This window comes from Sinocyclocheilus rhinocerous, unplaced genomic scaffold, assembly GCF_001515625.1.
Source record: "Sinocyclocheilus rhinocerous isolate Xijiao unplaced genomic scaffold, SAMN03320098_v1.1 scaffold1326, whole genome shotgun sequence".
Lineage (NCBI taxonomy): Eukaryota > Metazoa > Chordata > Actinopteri > Cypriniformes > Cyprinidae > Sinocyclocheilus > Sinocyclocheilus rhinocerous.
In genome coordinates, this window is record NW_015659713.1 from 75,623 (window position 1) to 99,913 (window position 24,291).

At 39.8% G+C, this 24,291-nt stretch overlaps 1 protein-coding gene across 1 annotated transcript in view; it reads left to right on the plus strand.

Moving 5' to 3' along the window:
- The window catches only part of LOC107724155 (protein capicua homolog), a 39,382-nt gene that overhangs the window by 12,737 nt on the left and 2,354 nt on the right, over positions 1-24,291 (plus strand). The window contains exons 3-20 of the mRNA XM_016532958.1: positions 11,282-11,431; positions 11,733-11,889; positions 12,861-12,969; positions 13,558-13,740; positions 13,847-13,976; positions 15,181-15,368; positions 15,443-15,575; positions 15,737-15,834; positions 17,087-17,939; positions 19,187-19,326; positions 19,442-19,602; positions 19,797-19,978; positions 20,356-20,823; positions 20,932-21,260; positions 21,478-21,632; positions 22,205-22,356; positions 22,480-22,614; positions 22,693-22,818. Coding sequence (XP_016388444.1) covers positions 11,282-11,431; positions 11,733-11,889; positions 12,861-12,969; positions 13,558-13,740; positions 13,847-13,976; positions 15,181-15,368; positions 15,443-15,575; positions 15,737-15,834; positions 17,087-17,939; positions 19,187-19,326; positions 19,442-19,602; positions 19,797-19,978; positions 20,356-20,823; positions 20,932-21,260; positions 21,478-21,632; positions 22,205-22,356; positions 22,480-22,614; positions 22,693-22,818 — 3,849 coding nt within the window. The remainder of the gene's footprint in view (positions 1-11,281; positions 11,432-11,732; positions 11,890-12,860; positions 12,970-13,557; positions 13,741-13,846; positions 13,977-15,180; positions 15,369-15,442; positions 15,576-15,736; positions 15,835-17,086; positions 17,940-19,186; positions 19,327-19,441; positions 19,603-19,796; positions 19,979-20,355; positions 20,824-20,931; positions 21,261-21,477; positions 21,633-22,204; positions 22,357-22,479; positions 22,615-22,692; positions 22,819-24,291) is intronic.

Consider the following 24,291-nt stretch of genomic DNA (forward strand, 5'->3'; position numbering starts at 1 on the left):
TTTCACCAACCACATTTTAACATGATGCTCAGTTTCTGCTGATGAAAAACATGCTCTTCCCATCATCATTCCTCACATGGTGTCATTTTAATTTTGGGCAATGTTAGATTTGCACCACATATATGGCTTCAAAAGCTGGCTTAAAAGCTCTGTCTTGGTCTCATTTCACCACAAAATCTTTTCACACGTAGCACTGGGTATATATATATATATATATATATAAACTTAGGGTGACCATACGTGCCATTTTCCCAGGACGCGTCCTGGCCAGGATTTCTATATTGCCTCAAATATCTAGGTTTTGGCTTTGTTTGCGTGTGCAGACCGATCGGTGTATGACATCAAAGTACCATACAGACGGTTATGCTTTCGAAACGCTCTCGATGTACTTTGATGTCAAACACTGATCGGTCTGAGCCGCACTGCTTTTAAGTCGAACACACCTAATATGTACGCGTAATTGCATCGCTTTGACCGTAGATCCCACCTTCTCACACGCCATGATTGGTCCATTATGTACAATGCTTGCATGTTATTGGTCAAACTACTTTTCGATCATTACCTTCAGCAAGCATGAAAACAGGAAAACAAAGCCAAAACAAATCCTGGCCAGGACGCGTCCTGGGAAAATGGCACGTATGGTTACCCTATATAAACTTTTACATACAGACCAGTGCTATGCTGAGATGCTAAGATGCTAAGATTTTGATCTCTTAGCTACAGAGTTAGCTATTATTAATTGTTGGCCTCTCTGGCTTTTCTCAGAAGTGTTCTTGTGTGTGCTAAGAATTTGGAGGTACTGTCTTTTCTAGACAGTTTTTGGATAGTTTGATGTAACTTCCTGATAATTTAACCAACAGTACCCATTGGGAAATTAGGACACTTGTATTTACCATTTCCCTAAATTATGTATTTGTTTAATTTTAGCTCTGACTTGTGCTCTTTAGTCTTTATTTTCACAGCTGAATTTCATATTCTCAAATTGCGTGATCTCTGTTTTTTTTTTTGTTTGGTTCAGAAAATATAAATGTAAAGTTATTTCAGTGATTCACATGTAAGGACCAAGGCAATTTTGACCTTATTAGGGCAAGTGTTTTTGTGAACACATATGCAACACAAAGACTAAATATATTGTCACGATTGAGTTGTATAAATATGCACGCACAAAAGATGAAGAGTCACAGTCTTTAATAATCCACACTGTAAATTCCAACAATCCAAATACAGAGCAACAGTCCAAACACAACCTTCACATAGACGACACCGGACAACTGAACCAATACAGAACTGAACTAAATACGCATGATAATGAGACACACCTGAACATAATCAAATGAATAACCATGACAACCAACTCAAAGGGAAACGGAAAACAAAGTCCAAACTAAGGCATACTGTGACATATATATTTTAAATTTAATGGCACATCAAAAGTACAGTTTCTCAGTGCTTGTAAATTGTAAATCACAGAGTTGATATATGGAGAATTACATTTCTTCATATTTCAGTAAATTTACAATTGAATAAAATAAAAATAATGCAATGAAAATATTGCATATCTAGATTAATATAGCTAATAATTACCTCTTAAAATTGAGCTCAAATCTAAGGTGTCTGTTTACTTTCAGAAATTAATGCTTTGGCATTAAAAGCAGTGGCATTCTTTTGGGTCTCAGATTTTGCAGTGTAGTTGTAATCATCAGCTGCTGTAATAGTGGGTTCGATTAGAGATGTTGTGCTGGTCGTAGCACTTGCAGTGCTGATTTTAGCACAATATTCAAAACATGGTCATTACATGTTACACTGAGAAAGTGAAGCAAAGTGACAAAAGACTGAATTGAAAGAGCCAAAGACTGAACTGATGCATTATGAATTAGCTACATATGTTCAGTTGTATATGTGCTATATATGCGTGTGGTAAGGAATGAGAGAATGTCATTCATACAGACATAACAGTTAATTTAGGGGACATTTAGTGTGTGGATTGTATGCTAGTGTAATAAAAAAAAGTATTCTTAGTGAATTTTAGCATATATGTTTTGTGTGTGGTGTTTGTGATTTAGCTGTGATGAAGAATGTGCATGGTGTGATAGAGGGAACGGCAGTGTGTGTTGTGAAATGACAAGAGGGCCTTTGTAAAAATTCAGGCCTGATCTCATAGGCCTGCCTTGACACGCAAGCTTGTGAGAAGGACATTAATGCAGAGAGACACACACGCACAGTCTGTTTAACAAAATTGCAGACCTGCTGAAAAGAAAGAAAAAAATCCATACATTTATAGAATTTGCCCAAAAGTTTATTTGCTTTTGTTGTTCTAATGGAATTTTTTTATTGCTGCTCAGTTTTGATAGCAAACTACTGTATGTGGTTAACCTACAGAGAATTATAAGCATTATAGGAGACCAATACTCTGAAATGTAATTATTGAAAAGTACATTATATATACTGGTCTGAAATTATAATTATCTTAAAGCATGTTATTGTATTTTGGTGACTGAGGAAATGCAACATGCAACACAGACTTTTTTTTTACAAATATGCTGAACTTTTATAAATATTTTTTCTTCAGGTGATCAGCACACATAAATTGACATTTCGTAATGCTGCCAATGTTTATAATTAGTAATCTTTCATACATAAAAAAAAACAAACATTTTTATTACTCAGACTTTTTTGACTAAAGACTATTTCTCTTCTCAGAAATTTTGTTTTTGTTTTAGAGAAGATTGTTTTTACTTTTGTTATCTGCTGTGTGTGTGTGTGTTCCTGGTATTCCCTACGTTTTGGGGACCAAATATTCCCACAAGTATAGTAATACCAGTAAATTTGGACTTTGTGGAGACATTTTTTGGTTCCCATGAGGAAAACAGCTTATAAATAATGCAGTGAATGATGCAATGAAGTTTTTTGAAAATCTAAAAATGCAGAAAGTTTTCTCTGAGGGTATGTTTAGGGTAAGGGGATAGAAAATACAGTTTATACAGTATGTCTATGGAATGTCCCTATAAAATATGGAAACCCAACGTGTGTGTGTGTGTGTGTGTGTGTGTGTGTGTGTGTGTTTGTACCTACTCAACCGTATTTTGGGCAAATTTGTACCCAGATGTAAGCTAAATCTAAAACATCTTTTTGGGGACGATATAAATATAAATGTAAAAAAAAAATTATTTTAGAAATGCAGAAGGTTTTCTGTTTGGATCAGGGTTAGGATGTGGGTTAGGTTTAGGTTGTAGTATTTGTAACTACCTGTATATAAAAATAACAGAAGTCTATAGCATGTCTCTATTTAGATAGCTTTGCTTGAACGTGTGTGTGTGTGTGCGTGTGCGTGTGTGTGTGTGTGTGTGTGTGTGTGTGTGTGTGTGTGTGTGTGTGTGTGTGTGTGCGCGCACACACACACACTGTTTTGTATTTCACAATTGAAATAACATTTTCAAATTGTTTTAGACAAAATACTCTAATGCAGTTTACCGACCCATCATAAATAAACAGGTCATATTTATCAGTTATTGTTGTTATTGTACATTAGCTTAAAGGACACCTAAAAATAAATTTAGACGATTGGTTTTGACTGAACACTGAACTCCAGAATTGGCCGTCTGTTTTCAGCTGTCATTTACTATGGCAATGATTCCAAACATTCTCTGTTTCATTTAATCCACACCCTCTGCAAACACAGATGTACTACTCACTAGAGCCGTCACAAATACTATCAATATGCATGTCTTTTCTGTTGCTATTTTTTTTTCTAAAAACTTATAACACTGAATCTGAAAGCAGTTAAACATCAGATTTATGTTGCAAATTTTAAACCGATAAAAGAAACTGTTTGTGTCTGCTTTTTTATTTCTCTTCAAAATATATACAGCACCTTGCTCAAACTTCAACTCATCACTTTAATTACATGTATTGCAGGCTGTTTTTATTTTGGCTATAGTATAATTTTGTCCGTATTTGATACAGTGTTTCCGATAGGTCTCTGCCTCAATATGTGCCGAGTTCTGAGTCGCCATCTGTCGTATAGTCCAACTCTGCAATGTATATCACTTATATGGTAGAACGGTGTCTTCCTTTTCATCATTGCTGTAATCAAAATGTCAATTTAATTCCCTTTATTTTTTTTTTCTTTCACCCACTTATGCATCAGACTTTACGACTGTTCTTTCCTCACCTATTTCTCGCTCTCTGTCTTTTTCTCTCTCTCTGGTGCAGTGCAGAAGTCTCTCTGTTTGTCTGATCATAGAGTGTTCCCGGGAATGCCTGCCATTCCCTTTTTGTAGGTTTCTCCATGATAACACAAACACGTGTACATTTATATAAATTATAGCATAGCTAAACAGCATGTTATACAGTATTTTTTCACTGCTATATTTTGTGCCTTTTTCTCATATTCTGCATTTTAAGGTTCACGCTAGTATTTGCCGAATGTTTGATTTCAATGTTAAATCTCAGGGGAGATCACAGGATCTAAAAATGTTTTGTCACAAGACTTTTTACACATACATTCATATAAAAGCCCCTGTCTCTAGCTGTAATCTCTCCTTCACTCAATTCTGTGTCTGCCAGAGTTGTGATCGCCTTCAGTTTTTTTCCATAGGGCAGTGCTTCCTCCTTGTGAGAAGAGTGTGCCATTACAGGCTTTAAAGAGCGGTACCTGCATAGAGTTTCATAACTACCTTTTTTTATATTTGTGGTGCATTTCATGGACATGTACCCAGTCTGTTAGACTTTCCTAGCAGTGGTAAAATAGTTGTAAGTGAGTGTAAGTGGATCAACAGACATAAATCCAACATGATGGGTTTTTGGTTAGGCACCATGTCTTTTCCTCTCCATATGTCCCTTGGAAAATAGCTGGAATGCTTGTACTGGCAGATGGTAGCAGTGATATAAATATCTTACAAAAGGGCAGTGTATGTGCGTGGAAAGAGTGGCATGGTCAGTGGTCACGAAAGTGGCTTGGGTAACAGTACCCATAAAGCTGTTGCCATGGAAACAGGGAGTGGGCTTTTTGAGATTGTGTTTTAATCACGTAAAAACACTGATTGGATAGGAGGAACAGAAAGGGTTTGGAGCATGGGCTCTCTTACACTATTAACCCTCAAACATACAGAGCTTTACCCATCTCTGCATGTGAGTACTGTCGGTCAAGGCTGACTAACTGCTGATTTGAGATATTTTACATTTTCATGTATTTAGATGTGTCCATATTACTAAATTTAAACATAGTGAGTGATGTTATATTTTGCTGTGTGTCATTCTCAGTGGAATCGGCCAGGAAAGAGTTAAAAAATAGTTTACTATAATCATAGTCTGAGCTGGAGGGTCTCGGCCTCACCTCATTGGCTGTTGCCAGGAGCTCAGCGCAAGCTCAGTGGCTGAGAGAGTGTGTAGCCCCTCCCATTGCTCTGACATTGTGTTATATTGAGGAGAAATGTCTCTTGATAACCCATTCTTACTTCAGTTTGATTTGCATGGATTTCAGTACATCAGTTGAGAGTGTGTAAATGTGTTCCCACATAATCACGTTTTCTATCCTGAGTTCTTAGTTATTTCTTAAGTCTATTTATAGATTTTTGTCTCTCCTCTCCTGTCGATCGATTACCATCTTCCCACATACAGCGAGCGAGGCCCTGTTTTCACAACTTTCACAACTCGCTCCTCCCCTCCTCTACATAGAATGACTCTTGTTCTATTTTTATTCGCCTGCCTTGCACAGTTTCCCCTTCCCACCCATTTTCCCTCTCTTTTCTCAAACATTCCACGACCACTAATTTTTTCATCCTCTATTGAGTGTCTTTCTGTTTTGTACTGGTATATATGTAATGTGTAGGATACTCTTCAGGCATAAATGTAGAGTGGAATGTATTACTCATACTCGGATAATATTATGTCATAATATTATTTGGCCACTGCGTTTGTGTGGAAAATGTTACTGCACTTATGGTTACAGTGTCTCTGTAGTTTTTCTTTCTCTCACACAAATCTTTCTCATTGTAGCGTGACTGTTTGTGAAGGGACTGGCTGATGCTGGGCGCAAGGCCAGTACCCCTCTGCCCCATACAAACAAACCAGTCACTGAACTCAGCACACACACATAAACCTACACACAGGCACGCTGACATTCATAGGCGCCGTGAGCATGCCCGTGTCATGCTGCCTAAGAGTTGTATACACTGATAATAGTGTTTTGGACAGCCACCTTTGTCTGTGACATAATCACTATCAGCCGATTCACTGGTCAGTGTCCTGTTGGCAGTAACAGTGGTCACCAAGTTTAATTTCTGACCTATAATACTGCACTCAACCAAAACAAATTTCGCTGTTTAGTTAGTAAAATTAAATAAAAGTAAAAGATGGGGAAAACGTTATGTGAAGAATATTTCTCCACCTTCTCTCTTTTTTTAATTTAGTTTTGATTCATAACTGGTTTACGTAATGTTTGTGATGTACAGCTGTATGGTCTCCAAGAAAACCTCTGCCCAGAGACAAATCTCATTTGAGCCCTGTGGTTTATTTCATTTTTCCCCTCCAAGACACTAGGCATGAAAAACCAAAACCATACTCTTGTCCTTACTTACACACTCCAGAGAAGTGGTATAGCAGAGTGGTATAGGTGTTCAATTCACACAAACAAGAGCAATGTAGTATTGAATGTCAGCATGGTTGTGAATCAGCTGCAAGTATTCACAGCTGTCCATCAGCACAATTGCGGGTGTGATATTGCTTTTATACAACAGTTCTATAAACAATAAATTAATATCAAATAACTCACATTTCGGACAAAATCTGTCAGTTTAGTTCCTTCATACAAAAGAAGCCAAAGCATCAAGCTTTGTGCGTCACCAAACACCGCTCAGATTGAAAGCATGTCTGGAACACTCTCTGGTCTGGAACTCAATGAAAAGAAGCCAGCAGAGTGATACAAACTGTTACACTAAACATCACTCTTGAAACGCATCTCAGCCAATCAGATTTGAGGACTGGAACTAACTGTAGTGTAATGCTTACTACAGTGTTTTAAATTGAGTGTGGAAAATGTGTGAAGTGTATTGCTACAATAGAGATTATTGTATTGGTAATGAGATCAGTATGCATGTTGATAATGCTTGTGTCTTATTTTGACACACTGACTGCAGATGATGTGGCTTTAGTGGGTGAGGAAGTGGACATGTTTACTTCTTTCTTGTATTAGTTACACAGACTGTGTGTATATTTTGTAAAGTAAAAGCTGTTTTACTACAAAATTTTAATTCAGTGTATTTGAATTACTTAAAATACGTTTGCATTAGTTTATTCACTTTCATGTGGATAAATAAAATATAAATTCGTCTGTTTTAAAAGTACTAAATGCATTACCTGTGTGTTTTTATGGCACCCTCTTTTTTTTAAATGGCCACAAATGGCATTACATTTCAACTACTGTTTTGAAGGGAGAGTCCAGCTGATGTGAGGATTTGTCACATTGCCATTGAGTCTTATTAATCTGTACTAAAATAATGCATTCGTTATAACCCATAATAAACCAATATATATAATACCTGTTATAATACCGTTAGAGTAGCGCGGCAGCTTCAACGTCACAGTGGGACCAAATATCACGAGAGCCCACGTAAAGTCATGCCCCAGATTCTGTGGTGTGTTAAATATTTATTAGCTCCTTTTTCGGCCAGTGAGACGCCGAAAGCCAAATCCGGATTTGCATATGACTGACATGCCAACGCACGCTCCCGCCAATCAGCGTGTCGGATTGTCTTGCGATAGGTTGCCTCGTAGACCAATCTAAGAAAGCGTTGGAAGAGTAAAAGGCGGGTCACGGGCTGGGCGAGGTTGACACGCTGAGAGAACGAAAGAGGGCAGCCTACTATACAACAGGAGGAAGCGGGAGGGAAAGAGAAAGAAAGAACGGGCTTGCGAATCGAGAGAGGAGAGCGGAGTCGTGGCCAATTGAATTATGTTATGAGACAACGACTTCTTCACTACGAACACCTACTGAGCGAACGGAGGAGCTCCGTAATCAGCCGCCGCGAAACGGAAAGTGACCCTGCTGCAGGAGAACCGCACTGAACTTTAGGGGCTATTATTACAATTCAGACCCGTCATTTCATCACAACAGCACTGCGCCGGATCATCTCTGTCCAGCTTCGAGAGAGGAGAGCGGAATCGAGGGAAGAGTCGTGGCCAATTGAATTATGTTATGAGACAACGACTTCTTCACTACGAACACCTACTGAGCGAACGGAGGAGCTCCGTAATCAGCCGCCGCGAAACGGAAAGTGACCCTGCTGCAGGAGAACCGCACTGAACTTTAGGGGCTATTATTACAATTCAGACCCGTCATTTCATCACAACAGCACTGCGCCGGATCATCTCTGTCCAGCTTTTCTCCTCTGTTTAGTATTTCCCCGCCGGCTGCCCGCAGCGGGTTAGGGCACGGCGGAGTCTGACCGTCATCTCTTAGTGGGGTTCTCACTAGTTTCGCGATTGTGTCAGAGCCGAGGGCGAGGAGTTTACTACACGATTAGCCTTTTGGATGAGAGTCTTTGGGGCTAGGGTGTGCGCGAGGGAGGGGTGTCGAGAGCAGGCATTTAAAACGAGAAGTCGCTGCAACTAGAATTCAGTTTCAGCGAAACGTGCGTCGTTTTTAAACCTGAACGAGATCAAAATAAAACCTCCAAAGGCACAGTGATAAAAGGCGAGCAAGACTAAACGATGCTTTCCGCTTTTAGGAACAGAGGATCAGCGTGCGGTTGTACAGTCTACAGGGGTTTCGTTTTCTTTTACATAATATGAGATGCTGCTATTATACTGGATCTAGTCAAAAATAGAATTGTGTGGTAAATAAGTATTTATAGCAAAATATTGACCATTTCAATGACACGAGGAATAGTTCAACATTTAGAAATAAAGGATTTTTTTCTGCTTCATTCACGTAATTATAAATTACTTCATTCACGTAATTACAACGAATGGCTATAGTGCTACTACAGTGTAACTAATGGTTGTTGGTCTGGAACACTGCTCAGGTGTTGTTTTCTTATCGAAAGCAAGTTGTCTTTCTCTGGCTTTTTAGCCGAGCCCCTTGGCTTTGGTAGTTTCTCCCTGCCAGACACTAGTTTCTTCCCCTTTTTTACAAATCTGGGTGTTTTCCGTGTGGTGCTACAGTTTTACGCCGTGACATGAGGACAGGTTCCGTTGTAGCGCCCGGCGGTGCGGATGCGAGATCAGGGGCGTTCCCGAGGGGACGGAGTCATCTGGAGCTGTGCTGCTGAAACCAGGTCCGGATCTCCCAAATGCAGCCCCTAAACCAAAGTGGCAGAACAGAATGATTCCGGTTACTGCTTTTGAACTGGGCAGGATGTAATTATGCGTTTGTCAATCAGAGATTGAGGCTTTGAACACCAAACTTATGAATTTGGATCAGATGTGAAACAGGATGTGGATCTGATAACGTGCACTGAGAGCCAGAGAGAATAATAGTGACCACGTGAAAAAGACAGATGTGTATTACATGTGGCCTTTTATTATTAAGCATTTGATACGTATCATTTCCCTGCCTGATGGGTATTGCATTTCGTTAATCTTTTTAATAGAAAATCGCTTCCGTTGTGCGTCGCAACCCAAAGAATAAATTGCACTCGTACTGCGGGTGTAGTAGCACCATGACCATGCTAACCTGCTAATCTGGCAGATTTGGGCTTCCCATTTAAACGACGATTTACTGAAACAAGCGTTTCCACGTTTTAGGCATTGCTTATTTGATGCCTGCAGTGCTCTTTAATTTTTATAACCGTATTTAATACTCTTTATTGCCAAACTACTTATTAATCGTGATATTGTACATGTAAACCCCCCTGGGCTGAGGTGAGCTCAGGTCGCGGACTGTTGCACTACTCGAGCCCGAGGATGACCGAGAGGCCTACTTAACCCCTTCATCCCCGTAGCGATCCGTCAATGTAAACAAGCTCAGACGAGGAGGGGGCAAACAGGACCAAAAATAAACTACATCATCCAAATAAAACCAAAACCGTTTCCGCGTTTCGAGCCTCAACGGTGTGTATACAAGTAACTGTGTTCACGACAGTGTTTTTAACGCCAAGATCGACATTTGTTGTTATCTGTGCGTTCCTGAAGGTGGAACGGCGCTTTACTCTTCTGTGCGGTACCTGATAGCACGCTGTTATCATTTTTGCAACAATATGAACTGGTGTCTGCGCCAATATATCTGAGTACTGAAGGCCGTTATCATGAACTAAAGATCAGTGTGACTGAACGACGGCATGTCATTACCAAGAACATTTGGTACCAATATGAAGAAACTCCAGTAGATGGATGCTGGCTGCATCGGTTATGGCCGCTTATTTTCATCGCTGCACTCAACATCACCTGTCTGGGAAAAGCATCATGTGGATATTTCATTTTTAATCGCAAGGACTTAACTTATATCAGATGAACGTTTGAATCAGTACCTCTATTTAATATTACATGTTTGTGAATTTTTTCTGTAAAAAAGTATTTCAAGCCTCTCACTCAACCATGTTTTCATCGGAAAGCCCGCAGTATCTTCGCCAAGGACTCAGCATGTTTGGTCAGTCATTATTACTCAACGTGTCTTATGTTGTTTTCCCTTATAGCAGGACTTTTGCGGCTGAAATACAGTATTCTTAAATCGTGTCTATGTGGTTCTAACGGCAGCAGAAAAAAACTGCACGAACAGGCTGTTCCTAAATCATATTATTCTGGAAGTGATTGTTTGGCGCCAAATACTGCCTGCTTAATATCAGTCGGGAACAATATATTCACGCATTTACTGTTTTCATGACAATCTGTCTTGCTTTAATCTGTTTTTGTAATATAAATCAATATTGTGCTGCAGCAACATGAGTGTACTATTAAAATACTCAAACATTTATGATAGCTTAGTTTAATAGCAAATAGCTTTAATAAATAATGTTACTGTTAATGATGTAAGATGTTTAGGCATGTTATCCTTGATCTCCCTCCCTAATTTTGTCTATTTTAATGCCTTTTGTATACTTAGTGTTTATTTTGATATCATAGAGAGTGACACTGAAATGGTAAATATTTTGGTAAATATTACCAAAATCATAAATAATTACTGAGACAACTGTGTCACAGTTATGCAATGGTATAATATTATTACCTGCATATGCATCTAGTCATTTATGTGACTCATCATCAGGCTATGATTTGGGTGTTGATATGGTTTATTACTTGGTGTTAATACTGGCTAGAATGAATGCTCTTTTATTTTCTCCTGTAGTGTGGACGAATGTTGAGCCCAGATCGGTTCCAGTGTTTCCTTGGCATTCGTTGGTCCCTTTCCTGGCACCCACCCAATCAGATCCATCGGCTCAACCTGGTGAGGGCCAACAAACTGTCAGTCATCCGCAGACAACTTCTCTGAAGAAAGGTAATTTAGTTCATACAGCCATTGTCTGTTTCCAAAATTAGCTGAAATGTGTTTGTCAGCCTTTTGAGATTATAAAAAATATCTTTAGTCGATATTTAAAAAAAAAAATGGAAATCTGTTTCCTGGGATAGTCTGGACCCTGTTATGTATTTGGCCTCTCTTGTCGCATCTGCAGTGACTCTCTGTAACTCTAGCCTCTGTAATTTAGCCATTACCCAGTGCAACAGCTGACCTCAGAGGTTGCCAGATTGGAGGGATTCATCAAAGATTCTGTAATGAATAATGCGTCTTTCACTTTCAGAGGCTCAGAGCGGGTCAGTGCTGAAGGAGATTATAGAGGGAGCACCTAACCCTTCCTCACGGCCCACTCCCTCCGCTGATGAACTGCCCCCAGAGAGAGAGAAGGATCCAGAGCGAGAGAGACCTGACAGTGAAACAGAAAGTGACGTGGATGATCCGTGAGTGGTCTAGTGTGTGTGTGTGTGTGTGATGTGTCATTCTGCTTGAATGTGTTTTGCTGCTGGTGTTCCTGTGTGTGGAAAGAGCTGCATAATGGCACCACAAAGAAAGAGAGAACAAAAGCATTCCACTTTCTCCTGTGTCTGTATATGAATGACAGCAGCAAACCAGAGGCAATTTACATTAATGAACTGTCATCTGAATACACTTCTCACTTGTTTTTCCCTCTTCCTTATGAATCACATGTAAAATTCTGCTTGCTTTATAATCAAGTCATCTAGTACAGTTACTGCTAAATGTGCTTTACCCATTTAGATTATTACATTATCTTCACATTAAGGTGACATTTGTGAAGCATCAATCCCTTTAATATTATACACTAGATATTACAGACATGTTAATGCTCCGTGCTTTCTGTTTTGGCAGTGGGCTGCAAAGCAGTAGCTCATCGACACAGTGCATTGCAGTTTTCAGTAATTGGCTCGGTGCATTTTGCTGTATTGTTTCACGGCACAGTGAAGGGCCCTGAGGGTTGCGAGAGTGAAATCGGTGGCTCTTTTGAGCCTGTTTTGGGCTGAAGTAGCTATACGGTTGTGACTGTGTAATAATTATCAGTTAACTACCATAGTGCTTGTATAATAGAAAACTCCATCTTCAAAATTATGTGCATGCAAGTTGAAGTAGTAATACATCATCTTAATGCCTCTGCAATTAATGAAATAACTCAGATGATGATGGTGTGTTGTCCTCACACTTGTTAAAAATAGGCAGCTGTGATCAAATGCTTCCTTTGTATTGGTGCTTGTAGTGTGAGAAATAATTGTAAGCAAGAAAGAGAGATTGTTTTAGTAGAGGTAGATGGGGACAGTCAGCATAGTGTTACACTGGGGTAATCAACGCATACTGCTGGATCCCCGTTGATTCTTCTCCTCCGTTAATATTTCATATTAACTGGCATTTTTGTGTACAGGTTTTTCCCCGGTGTTCTTCCTGATCCGCCAATTTCTGCATCTCCTGGAAAGCGTAGATCTCAGTCTCTCAGTGCACTGCCCAAAGATGACAAAACCAGTCCTGGAAAGGTACATGTTTGCACATACTACTTTTTAATATTTTTAAATGATCTTATGCCCACCAAAGCTGAATTTATTTGATCAAAAATACAGTAAAAACAATAATATTGTGAAATATTATTACAATTTAAAATAACTTATTTTTTATTTTAATATATTTTAAATTTATTTATATTTAAAATTTATTCCTGTGATGGCACAGCTGAATTTTTAGCAGCCATTACTCCAGTATTCAGTGTCACATGATTCATCAGAAATCATTCTTATATGCTGATTTGGTGCTCGAGAAACATTTCTTATTATTACCAATGTTGAATATGTGCTCCTTAATACTTCTGTGAGAACTGTGATACGTTTTTTTTAATTGAAAGTTCAAAATAACATTTATTTGAAAAAAGAAAAAAAAAAAGTCTTTACTGCCACTTTCAATCAATTTAATGCGTCCTTGCTGAATAAAAGTGTTAATTTCTTTTTTTTCTTTTTTTTTTTTAAATCATACCGACCTGAATTTTTGAACGGTAGTGTATTCTTGTGTGAAAGCCTCACTCTTTCACACAGACACAGTCACTCATTCCTTATTACCCTTTCACTTTCTAGAGGGAGAAAGACCACATCCGGAGGCCCATGAATGCGTTTATGATCTTCAGCAAGCGGCATCGTGCGCTGGTTCATCAGAGACACCCAAACCAGGACAACCGCACTGTCAGCAAGATACTTGGAGAGTGGTGGTATGCTTTGGGACCCAAAGAGAAACAGAAATACCACGACCTCGCATTTCAGGTTACTGGAACTGTCTTGTACTTGCAGATATGCAGGTTCAGACACCTGAATAACCCCCATTAAGTCTTGCCTGCCTCCTGTAAATGTTTCTGTCACTCATTCACAGGTGAAGGAGGCACACTTCAAGGCACATCCTGACTGGAAATGGTGTAATAAGGACAGAAAGAAATCCAGCAGCGAGGGACGTGGTGTTCCAGGGGGCAAAAGTGAAAGTAAAATGAGCACGGAGCTTTTAAGCTATTTAAAAGCGACGGAAAGCGAGGAAAAGAGGGAAAATTCAAACGAACTAAAAACTAACAATTGCTTTACGCCGAATTGCCGCTATTTCAAAGTGAAAGTAAAATGCGCACGCCGCTTTAACAAGCTATTTAAAAGCGAAGGAAAGCGAGGAAAAGAGGGAACGCCCCCGCCCCGCCCCGCGGTGATACCGTGTTGTCACACGTCGATTAACCGGTGGGAAAATTTCCTCACCGTCACAACCCTAATTGTCACTGTACACAGTGTTATGGATGGATTATATGGTGTTATGTGCATGGATTATAGTTTCACAACTTGTGCACATTTTTAAAGTAATTGTTATCTAATTGGTTCTAATATTTTATCAGTCTTTTTAATATCTGGAAGGATTTTGCAACAACAAGTTTTTTTTTTTTTTTTTCAGCTGGCGATTTTTTTTATTTTAATTTTTTTGCATCATTAAGGTTTTTCTTTAGAAAGATAGCTACTAATTTTATAATCAATATGTCCAGGAAACTCCAAGACAGCGATAAATTGAAAAATGATGGCATACTTGGCAAAACATTAGTTTAGTTTTCAACTCATTCTTAAGACTATGAAGTCATTTTTGCAATTTTACCAAAACCTCTGAATTTGCCAGCTAGATCATTTTACCTACCTTCTTTTTGTGGAAGGTAGGTTTATTGATTTATTAAGAATGATCGTCTGCAATATTTGCCCGTCGGTTATTTATCCTTAAAAAAATAATTCTAAAAATCCATTTTAATTTGGCATTTGTGTTATCTTGCATTGGTAACAGGGCTCCACAAGCTTTCATGGTTGCGGTTGCCAGATGTCAAGAGCTTAAATACTGGTTTATCACAATTCTTCATGAGACTGTAGTTCTTTCCCTCATTACAGGTGTTAAGTACACAGTCTTGTCTTTTTGCCCAATATTTAAATACTTTTTTTTTTTTTTTTGCTTTAAATCAAAGTTTGAATGTTGTGATTCACCTTGCAGTTGCTTGGTTTGGTAGGCTTTCACATTGAAATGTTTTTTAAATCCCTGTGGTAAAAATGAATGCGGAAAAATACTTCCAAAACCAAGGCTGCTGAAAAAGTGGACAGTCACTGGTGCACTCTGTTGTTGTGGCCTGTTGCTTAGCTTTTCCATTAAGAATGCACAAAATAATATCAAATTCTTCTATTTCTTATGTAATTCAGAACCTCCATCTGTGTCAATGGGAATGGAGCTCAAAGGTGTGGGGCCTGGCATGGTGAGCGTGTCAGAGCGAGTCGGAGCTGAGGGACATGGTCAATTGCCCCGTCCTCGTGCCTTCTCTCAGAGTGCCATGCACAGTCTGGAGAGGAGCGAGAGAGGCAATCCACAGGCACTCGCTGAGCTCGCACAGGTATTACACGCACACTTGTGCAAGTGACACATTTGTAGAGATTGATGCTCAACTAACTCTTCCTGTGTTTAAAGATGTGTGGTGATGGTGGTCAGGTTGCAGGGCGGGGAGCTCTCTCTCAGACACAGAGGGGGGTAAGTGAGGACATGACAAGCGACGAAGAGCGTATGGTCATCTGTGAAGAAGAGGGGGATGATGATGTCATTGGTGAGTCAGACTTCATCATCTGAGACTCTTTCTCAGGTCCTTGAATTTTCTAAAAATAAGTTAGTAAGTGCTGATGTCATTTCTGTCATCACTAAGACTTTTGTATTTATTAGCAATTGTGCCATTCTGTTGTAACAGTCATTATTGTGTGTCTTATTCAGACGACTCGTATCCGGGCAGCTCCATTGACCTGAAGTGTAAGGAGAGGGTGACAGACAGTGATAGTGAAAATGGATCTGGAGATGAAGGAGAACGCAAGGTATCATCTTGCATATTTTACATCTGTTGGTCTGTCTGTGTTGATCTGTACAAAAATATATTATTTAAAGGAATAACTCGCCCAAAATTGAACACTTTGTCATTAATTACTCAGCCTCATGTTGCTCCGAGAAACACAAAAGACAAAATATTAGAGAAATTCTGCTTTTCCATACAGTGAAAGAGGAGGATGATTTATACTGTTAAACTCTGAAAACATTTGTGTGTGACATTTGTTCTACATTTAAGCCTACATTTAATTAGGAGCTTAGTGTGAGGAAAAGACCATAATGTAGGACGTTATTCACTGATAGACCCTCATTCCGCTGAAGCTCTCAAATCTCATTCTCACTTGAGATCAATTAAAAGATGCAACCTTTATCACACCAGGTTTGACATCATTGGTGCCAAATGCCATTAGGTCTTGCATTTTAAATAAATAAGTTAACTCAGTTGCTGTTTTTGAACGTACTAAAAATGAGATTTGGGAGCTATGGTTCTCAGAGTTCAGTATCAGTGAACAATGACTGAAATTACAGTCTGGTCCTTACATAAATCTATTGTATGGCTACAAAAGACTTGGAATATACAGAACAAGTCATATATCCTATATTGTCCTTTTTAGAGTTTGGAAATATACATCACTATCCACCAGTGTGTATGCAAACGAGAAGTATTCCTATCTAAAGGACTGTTCATAACAACACAAATATTCAGCATGAAATTTCAGTCAGATTTTCACATGCGATTCGTCTGTGCAGTCCAGTGTATTTAAAACGGCAGACGGGGCTAAATGTAAATGCAAACTCACTCTCTGACAGTAGGTTTTCAAACATTTTTTACGTGGCTTCAAACATGGCTTCAAACAGCGATTTTGGTATTCGCTATGGTGTTTTTCAAACAAACTCATGGGTTTTTCCCAGTGTGAAAGACATTAGAATGCCACATCTGTGTGTTAACAGGCCTTAACATCTTTAATGACATTGGGGAGAGTAAATGATGACAATTTTTTGGTGAACTGTCCCTTGCTGAATATAGTCCCACAAAATAGTGAAATGTAGAATGCTTTGCTCTCTGTAGAACTAGTAAATTGCTTGTGGTCCTTAAGCATTTTTCCTAAGTTAATTATTAATGAAGTTTACAGAAGGCTATTACACAGTATTTTTATTAACTGGTAAAGGATCTGTCTCATATGCTTGCTCTAATTTATGTTTCCTCTTTTCTCTGCTGCTTTCTCACTTGCGTGGCATCAGAGAGTTTTTGCTCCCGTGATTTGCTCCTCATCTTATGGCCCTGGTCATGGTCGGAGCGTATCTCTCTCCTCCTACCCCAGCTCCAGACGCTTTAGCGATGTTTCCTCAAAGAGAAAGCGAGCAGTGGAGGGAGGTGATGGAGAAAGAAGGGAAGGTGAAGGAGCAGTGTCTCAGCACTCTGCGGGTCAGTCCATCCTGGTCAGTTCTGCCGGGGGAGTGTCGTCAGTGCTAGGGGCGGTGAGAGTGGCGTCCACTGTTGTCACTAATGTGGTGCGACCTGTGGTCAGCACGCCGGTGCCGATCGCCAGCAAGTCCCCACATGACCGGAAACCCGCTCCGCCACAGACACAGCTTTTCATTGGACCTGGTACCACAGGAAACCCAGCAACAGCTTCAGGTGGAGGGGGTGGGTACTATTCTTCATCATCACCCAATCCTGTTAGTGCATCAGGAGCTCAAGGGGGGCTGGTGACCAATCTAGTTTTGGGAGGCACATTCCAAGCTCCGCCCGGTGTACAGCTTGTCACACCCCCTCCTCCACAAAACCCAGCCTCCCCCGCCCCTCTTACTCATAGTAATGGTCCACTTCCTCTGTCCGTTCTGCAGTCACACATTCTCCCCTCTGCCTCAATAGCACCCTCATCGGGCCAAACACCCATAACACAGGTTCAGTACATTATCCCTACCCTCTCTACCAACAATCCCAAGAGCCCCTCCCCTCAGCAGGCCGGTCAACCAACCAGTATCTTCACCCTACCTACAGCTCTGCCCACTCACGCCTCGTTGGCCAACGGGAAGCAGTCGGGATATGTCTCCAGTCCTGCTGTGGGTGTAGTTAACCCAGGAGCCAGAGGTGAGGATACATACTTTTTAATAATACACTGAGTGATAAAACATTAGAGAAGAATAAAACATACTAGAGAATATACCTGTTACATTGCAATAAAATTGCCAGATTACCTTTTGCAGTAAATGTACGATTTCGGTACAAATGATTATTTTTTTGTATTGCTACCATTCACACATCAGCATGAAAATGCCAATAAATCTTTGCAATGTATTTCCACTGTAAAGAAGTTACCAAAAGTATACTTCTATTTTGATGCAATGTTTGGCGTATGTGCTGAACGAATAGCCTTTTATAGTATGCTCCATTTTATAGCATGCACGAAAACAGATGCTAAACACATGCACTAGAAAGTTTCTTCCTTGTCCAGTGTTTGCATCAATTCTCTTAAAAAATTATGAATGATAAAATGTCTTTGTACTCGTTTAAAATAGAGTTTCGAGTATATATCACTCACACTTGCCAATGTGGTTTATTTTTGTTGCATCTTCAGTTGTTTGTTATAGTTCTGTCTTTTTTTTACTGTGAAAATGGCCCGGGCCAGTGTAGCCCGCTTGTGGACAGACTAATTAGTGAGAAAAATTCAAGGCGTGAGATGAGCTTGAGTATGTGCAGTAAAAAATTCTGTCTGCACGCTTATTGTGCAGATGACTAAATTTACATCAGTTGCACTGTATGCATAACCTAACATATATATAAAAAACAAAGTATACTTTGGGCTTAATTTGACAGCTAAAATCATTTTGTTTGAGTCAGACAGCAAGTTTAAAATGGCTGAAGTAACTCTGCAGTGTTCCAGAAATAGAAACGTCATATCGCATAGGCATATCACAACTATTATGGACAAACCATAATTTTCACTTGCAGTGTAGACAGCTTTATACACAAATTATAATCTTAGCGATTTAATTTCGATGCACCACTTTTGTCTGGTCTAGTCAGGATTTTTGACAGACGGCTTTGTTCACACATTAGCACCAAAATGGAACTTCACCGGTACCCAGGAAATTGCTGAAGCTCTAAACACATGATCTCCAAACAGAAAAATGCTGTTCATTTTCCATAAAAGCCTGTATGTGTGAAAGTGCCGATTGTCTTTTTCATTGTATTGTTGCTCAGAGCCATCATCATGTTGGCTTTGGGTTTTATAGGTACTGTTCTCCATAGTTTTGTGCTGTGCCAGATAAGACAGTCTGTGCAAGACCCAATTATTTTAAACACTTTGTTCTTTCTCTTTTTTTCCCCTCCTGCAGTGCAAACACAGTCACCAGTCTTGCAGGGCAAGATGCTGGTTCCCATGGCAACAGTGAGGGCTGCTCCTGCCCCCTCTCAGCAGTTTCCCTTGGTAGCCCCTCCTCTTCCTGTTCAGAATGGAGGACAAGCAGGAAGCAAGGTGAGATCTCAAATGGTAAATGCTTAAATAACAAATTGACATTTGAATAAGTAGTGATTATTATTTGTGAGTGTGATCTTTTTTTGATCAGCATGTCTTCCTGTTTCCTTTCTAGATTATTCAGATTGCGCCGATGCCTGTCGTCCAGTCGCAGCTTCCCTCAACGGGACCAGTGCAGCCTGGGAGCCCATTTTCTGTTACTATGGGAACAGCTACAGTGGTGGCCCCAGGCTCTAACCCGTCTCAGACCGTGCTGCTACCGCCCCCACCTGCAAGGTATAACGCACACTTTCACAGGGCTACTTATACTCACCGAGCCGCACACGCACGAACATCTCCCCCACTCTTATTTTAACAACTCCTACACTCCTGAAGTGCTGCAGCACAAGAGAATAACCCTGCATTGCTGCTCTCGCTCTTTGTAAAAGCTGTCTAATCTGGTTTCTGTAAATATCACTTTTCTCCTACAGAATCACTTATGTACAGTCCGCTCCTGGGGTTCCTTCTCCTTTGCCATTAGTTCCCTCGACAACAGGCTCCTCCTCTCAGACAGCTTCAGCAACACCTGGATCTGCTTATGTTCCATCACCCTTGGCGACCTTTGCAGCGATCGCTCATCCAGGACAGACTTTGGTGCAGCCACTGATTGCAGGTCAGTGGACTCATAATTAAAATATTTGAATATATTTATGTCATCAAAATTTTAGGGCAGTCATTTAAATAATCAACATTTGTGGTAAAATCAAGCATTGTGAAATATTATTACAATTTAAAATAAGTTTCCATTTTAATAGATTTTAAAATTAGGTAATTTATTCATGTGATGCAAAGCTGAATTTTTAGCAGCCATTATTCCAGTCTTCATTGTCACATGATCCTTCAGAAGGATTCTTTTATAACTAGAAAGTTCAGAAGAACAACATTTATTTGAAACAGAAAACTTTTGTAACTCAGTAACGTTCTTTTGCTTTTTGATTTTTGTCTTTTTTGTAAAGTGTGTTGCATTGCTGTTATCTACTGTTTCACCAGGTCAGCCATCGCTGTTGGCCCCGGCACAGTCTCCCAGTGCCCCTCATGCTCCAGCCATCTCCGCCATCTACACCCCTACAAATGTGACCCTGGCAACTGGGGTGGTGTCTATGGCAACGGTGTCACCCAGTGTGGTGTACACAGTGTCCAGTTCCTCTAGCCTATGTCCACACATCCTTCCTAAACACACCACAACAACCTCCATGACCTCTGTAACCTCGGACAGGCAGGGGAACGTATCCACACATTCCGAGCGACAGCTGCACCAGGAAAGAACACTGGACCGGCAGCACACAGACAGTCAGGTCTACATGCAGTCCTCTGAGAGACAGACCGAGAAGGTCTCTCTCATACAGCTGGACAAACCGTTCCAGGTCCCGAGTAAAAGCAGCAGCAGTTCAGTTGCGCCGCCACCGGGCACCTCAGTGCCACTGCAGCCTGGAAGCCCTGCTCAAACCTGTCATTCCGGTACCTGAGAGTTTAACATCATAAAGTCCATCTGTTTTCATGATGATAATGCTGCCCTGCGGTGATTTCTTTGAGACTACATACAGTCCCTCTTTTCTCTTTCAACAGGCAGTGCTCCGGGGACACCCAAACTGATCACACCAAGGCCTCCTCAGAAAGTGAAAGCCACAGTGGCCAACATCCCAGTGGGCAGTTATGATGGAGGAGGGAGAGGCAAAGAGCGAGAAAAGGAGAGGGACAGGGAGAAAGAGAGAGAGCGAGAGCGAGAGAAGGACAAAGAGAGTGGTAGTCGGTTCTCATTTGAGGTAGACAAGGCAGCCGAGACGAGCTCCCCTGCAACCTTTTCACCAGAGGAGGGGTCCGCAGAAGCCCCCGCCCACTCTGTAGCAGAGAGTGCTACACCTATTGGCCGTGGCAAAGAAGCAAATGCTAAGGAGGTTGGCATCATTAACATGACCGTCAGATACATCATAAACCGAATCAGTTTAGTTTTTTAAATCAGCGTGTTAGTTGTCAAATATATTAGATTGATTAATCAAAGCAGTCTATGCAAAGTAACACTACATAAAGTTACTTAATGTGTAGTAGGCCAAAAAAAAAAAATTATTCCTTTTGTGATAAAGCTCACTCTCTTTTTCTTTTTGCTTCACCCAGGTTGAATGGAAGGACTCCCACCCTTCTTCTCCATTACCTCCTCCCTCTGGATCAGATCCGGCTCCGCCTCAGTCTCAGGGTGATAAAGATGCACCACCTAAAAAAGTCAAGGCCCGGCCCCCTCCACTCAAACGACCGTTCGATTCTGTTGACAAGTATGTTTCATGAAATATGGCATTATTGGTACTGATACAATTTATTTCCAGCCCTATATTCATCATATGTTGGTAGTAATTCTTTTTAATGGAGGTCCAAAAGGCCAGGTGAAATATTGTGGGAAAAAGGCCCATTTTCAAATAAGGTCTCTTTCAATCCAAGTTGGTACACGTAGCGAATTCATTTGACCATGATGCACCATCACAACAAATTCCTAATCGTGTGGATTCCTATTGAAATGACTGGATTTCATGTAAATTCTCTCAAACTTAAATGTGACCTTAAGATCAATAGGAAAAATCCTAATTAGAAAAGAATTCTGCATTCCATTTTTTGTATTCAGAAATTACAAATTTTAATGAATTTCCTATGACAAGTGTCACAAAGTGCTTTTTGATTAGCGACTTGGAAATAGTGCGAATCATAAATATTTTAATGACTTGCATTCCTATGCATTTCTATTTATATCCATGTTTAAATGAAAAAAAAAATTTAATGTGACCTCTTTTGGATTTGGACCCCACTGCATGTATAGAGTAGTCAAAATCTTGTGATTGGTCATGTGTTGCAGGGTCCTGTCAGAAGTGTACTTTGAGGAGCGCTTTGCAGAGCTGCCAGAATTCCGTCCAGAGGAGGTTCTGCCTTCTCCAACCCTGCAGAGTCTGGCCACCTCCCCACGAGCCATACTGGGCAGCTATCGCAGGAAGAGGAAAAACTCCACCGGTGAGAGTAAGATTCAGACCTCTCTAACGACTGAATGTGAATTATAACTTAGTGTTGATGATATTGGGTCAGTTTATTTGTTCAAATCACAAATCAACTAGCCCTCAATCCCCCTTTATACAGACCTGGACTCATCCACAGAAGATCCAATCTCTCCAAAAAGGAAAAGCCGCCGCAGATCTAGCTGCAGTTCAGAGCCAAACACACCTAAAAGCGCTGCAAAGTGTGAGGGGGACATTTTCACCTTTGAAAGGCCAGGTAATACTTCACCACCCACAAAACCTTCATCATTCTGCAGCCTATATTATCCTGATTCAACTACTTTATCTGGTACAGATGGAGAGGATGTTCTGGGGGAGCTGGAGTTTGAGAAGGTGCCCTACTCCTCTCTCAGGAGAACTCTTGATCAGAGGAGAGCTCTTGTCATGCAGCTATTCCAGGAGCATGGCTTCTTCCCCTCAGGTAACGCACACACTGTACCACCCACACAACTTACAGACAGAACAAAAGTAAAATGAAATACAAACCAATCACAGCACAAATCTTAACCAAAACGGATGCTATCGACATAACATTATTCATTAGACCCATGGAATTGGGGGTCCTTGGATAAATACAAGACTAATGCAGGGTGTCCGCGGGTCCTTAAAAAGTCTTAAAATGTCTTAAATAACGTTTTCCTAATATAAGGCCTTAAAAAGTCTTAAAATGTCTTAAATTCGGATTCGATGGGTCTTGATTATTTTTGGTCTCATTACCGCTAAAATATCTGAAGTCTGATGGACCTAATGTCTGTTTACAATCATTGGACAGACCGAAGAGTTTTTTCTTCCCGCTGTAAGTTACTGCGTCATCAGAGAGAATTGCTTGTTTGCACATGACGTCACTGATGACGCGCGAAATGCAGCTGGAGGGCAGGAAGTGATTTTTCACCATAGAAATCACTAGCAGAAACTCAAAATGCCTGTGTTTTGCGTTGTTTATGGATGCCCTGTAATGGAATCTTAACAAAATATAAACGAACAGTTATAAATATAAAATATATGCATTATAATAAAAATATAAATTAAATGTATATTGTGAATGTTTCAAATGTATTTCTAAATCTAGCTATTATAATTTATAACTTTATTTATTTTTTTTAATTTATGATCAAAAGAAACATCAAGCAGCTCTGAGTCACTTCGCAAGGATTAAAAACTACCGTCAAATACACACTGAAATAAAAAATAAAAGATAAAATAAGTTTATCTTATATTACTATATTGCTAATATATTACTAAGTAATAATAATATTATTATTATTATTTTTAAGAAATATCATACAACCAAGATTTTTCATCCATGTTTTAATTTATACAGGTTTGTTGTGCAGCATTTTATTTTGAAAAAAATAATAATAATAAATGCAACGTTTTGTTGTAAATTAATTTTTATATTTTCATTTGATTACATTTGAAAAGATTGATTAAATTTTTAAGGTTTTATTCATTTACTTTATTAGACACCATTTTTGATGATACATTATAATAAATCATAAAACACAAAAAGCAAAATGGAAAACAGAATTTAGGGGAAAATAAAATGGACTTTTTTAGGACCCTAAATTAAAATGTGGGGTTTAATTGTGAACAAACATTATGTTTACATTCATTCTCATGGTCTAACAAACATATGGAAAGCATTTCCACATTTATGGTAAATTAATATTGTGATTGTATTTTTGGCCATATCACCCAGCCTAGCGCATAATTCACAATATTAAAGGGGTCATATGATGCGATTTCTATTTTTCCTTTTCTTTAATGTGTTGTGTAGCTATATTGAGTTTTGCGCCGTGTAGAGTATCGTGTCGTGTGTGTGTGTGCGTGAGAGAGAGACAGGGTCACATCACAGTGGAGTCAGCTTTCTTAATCGCGGCTTGTGTACTGCAAA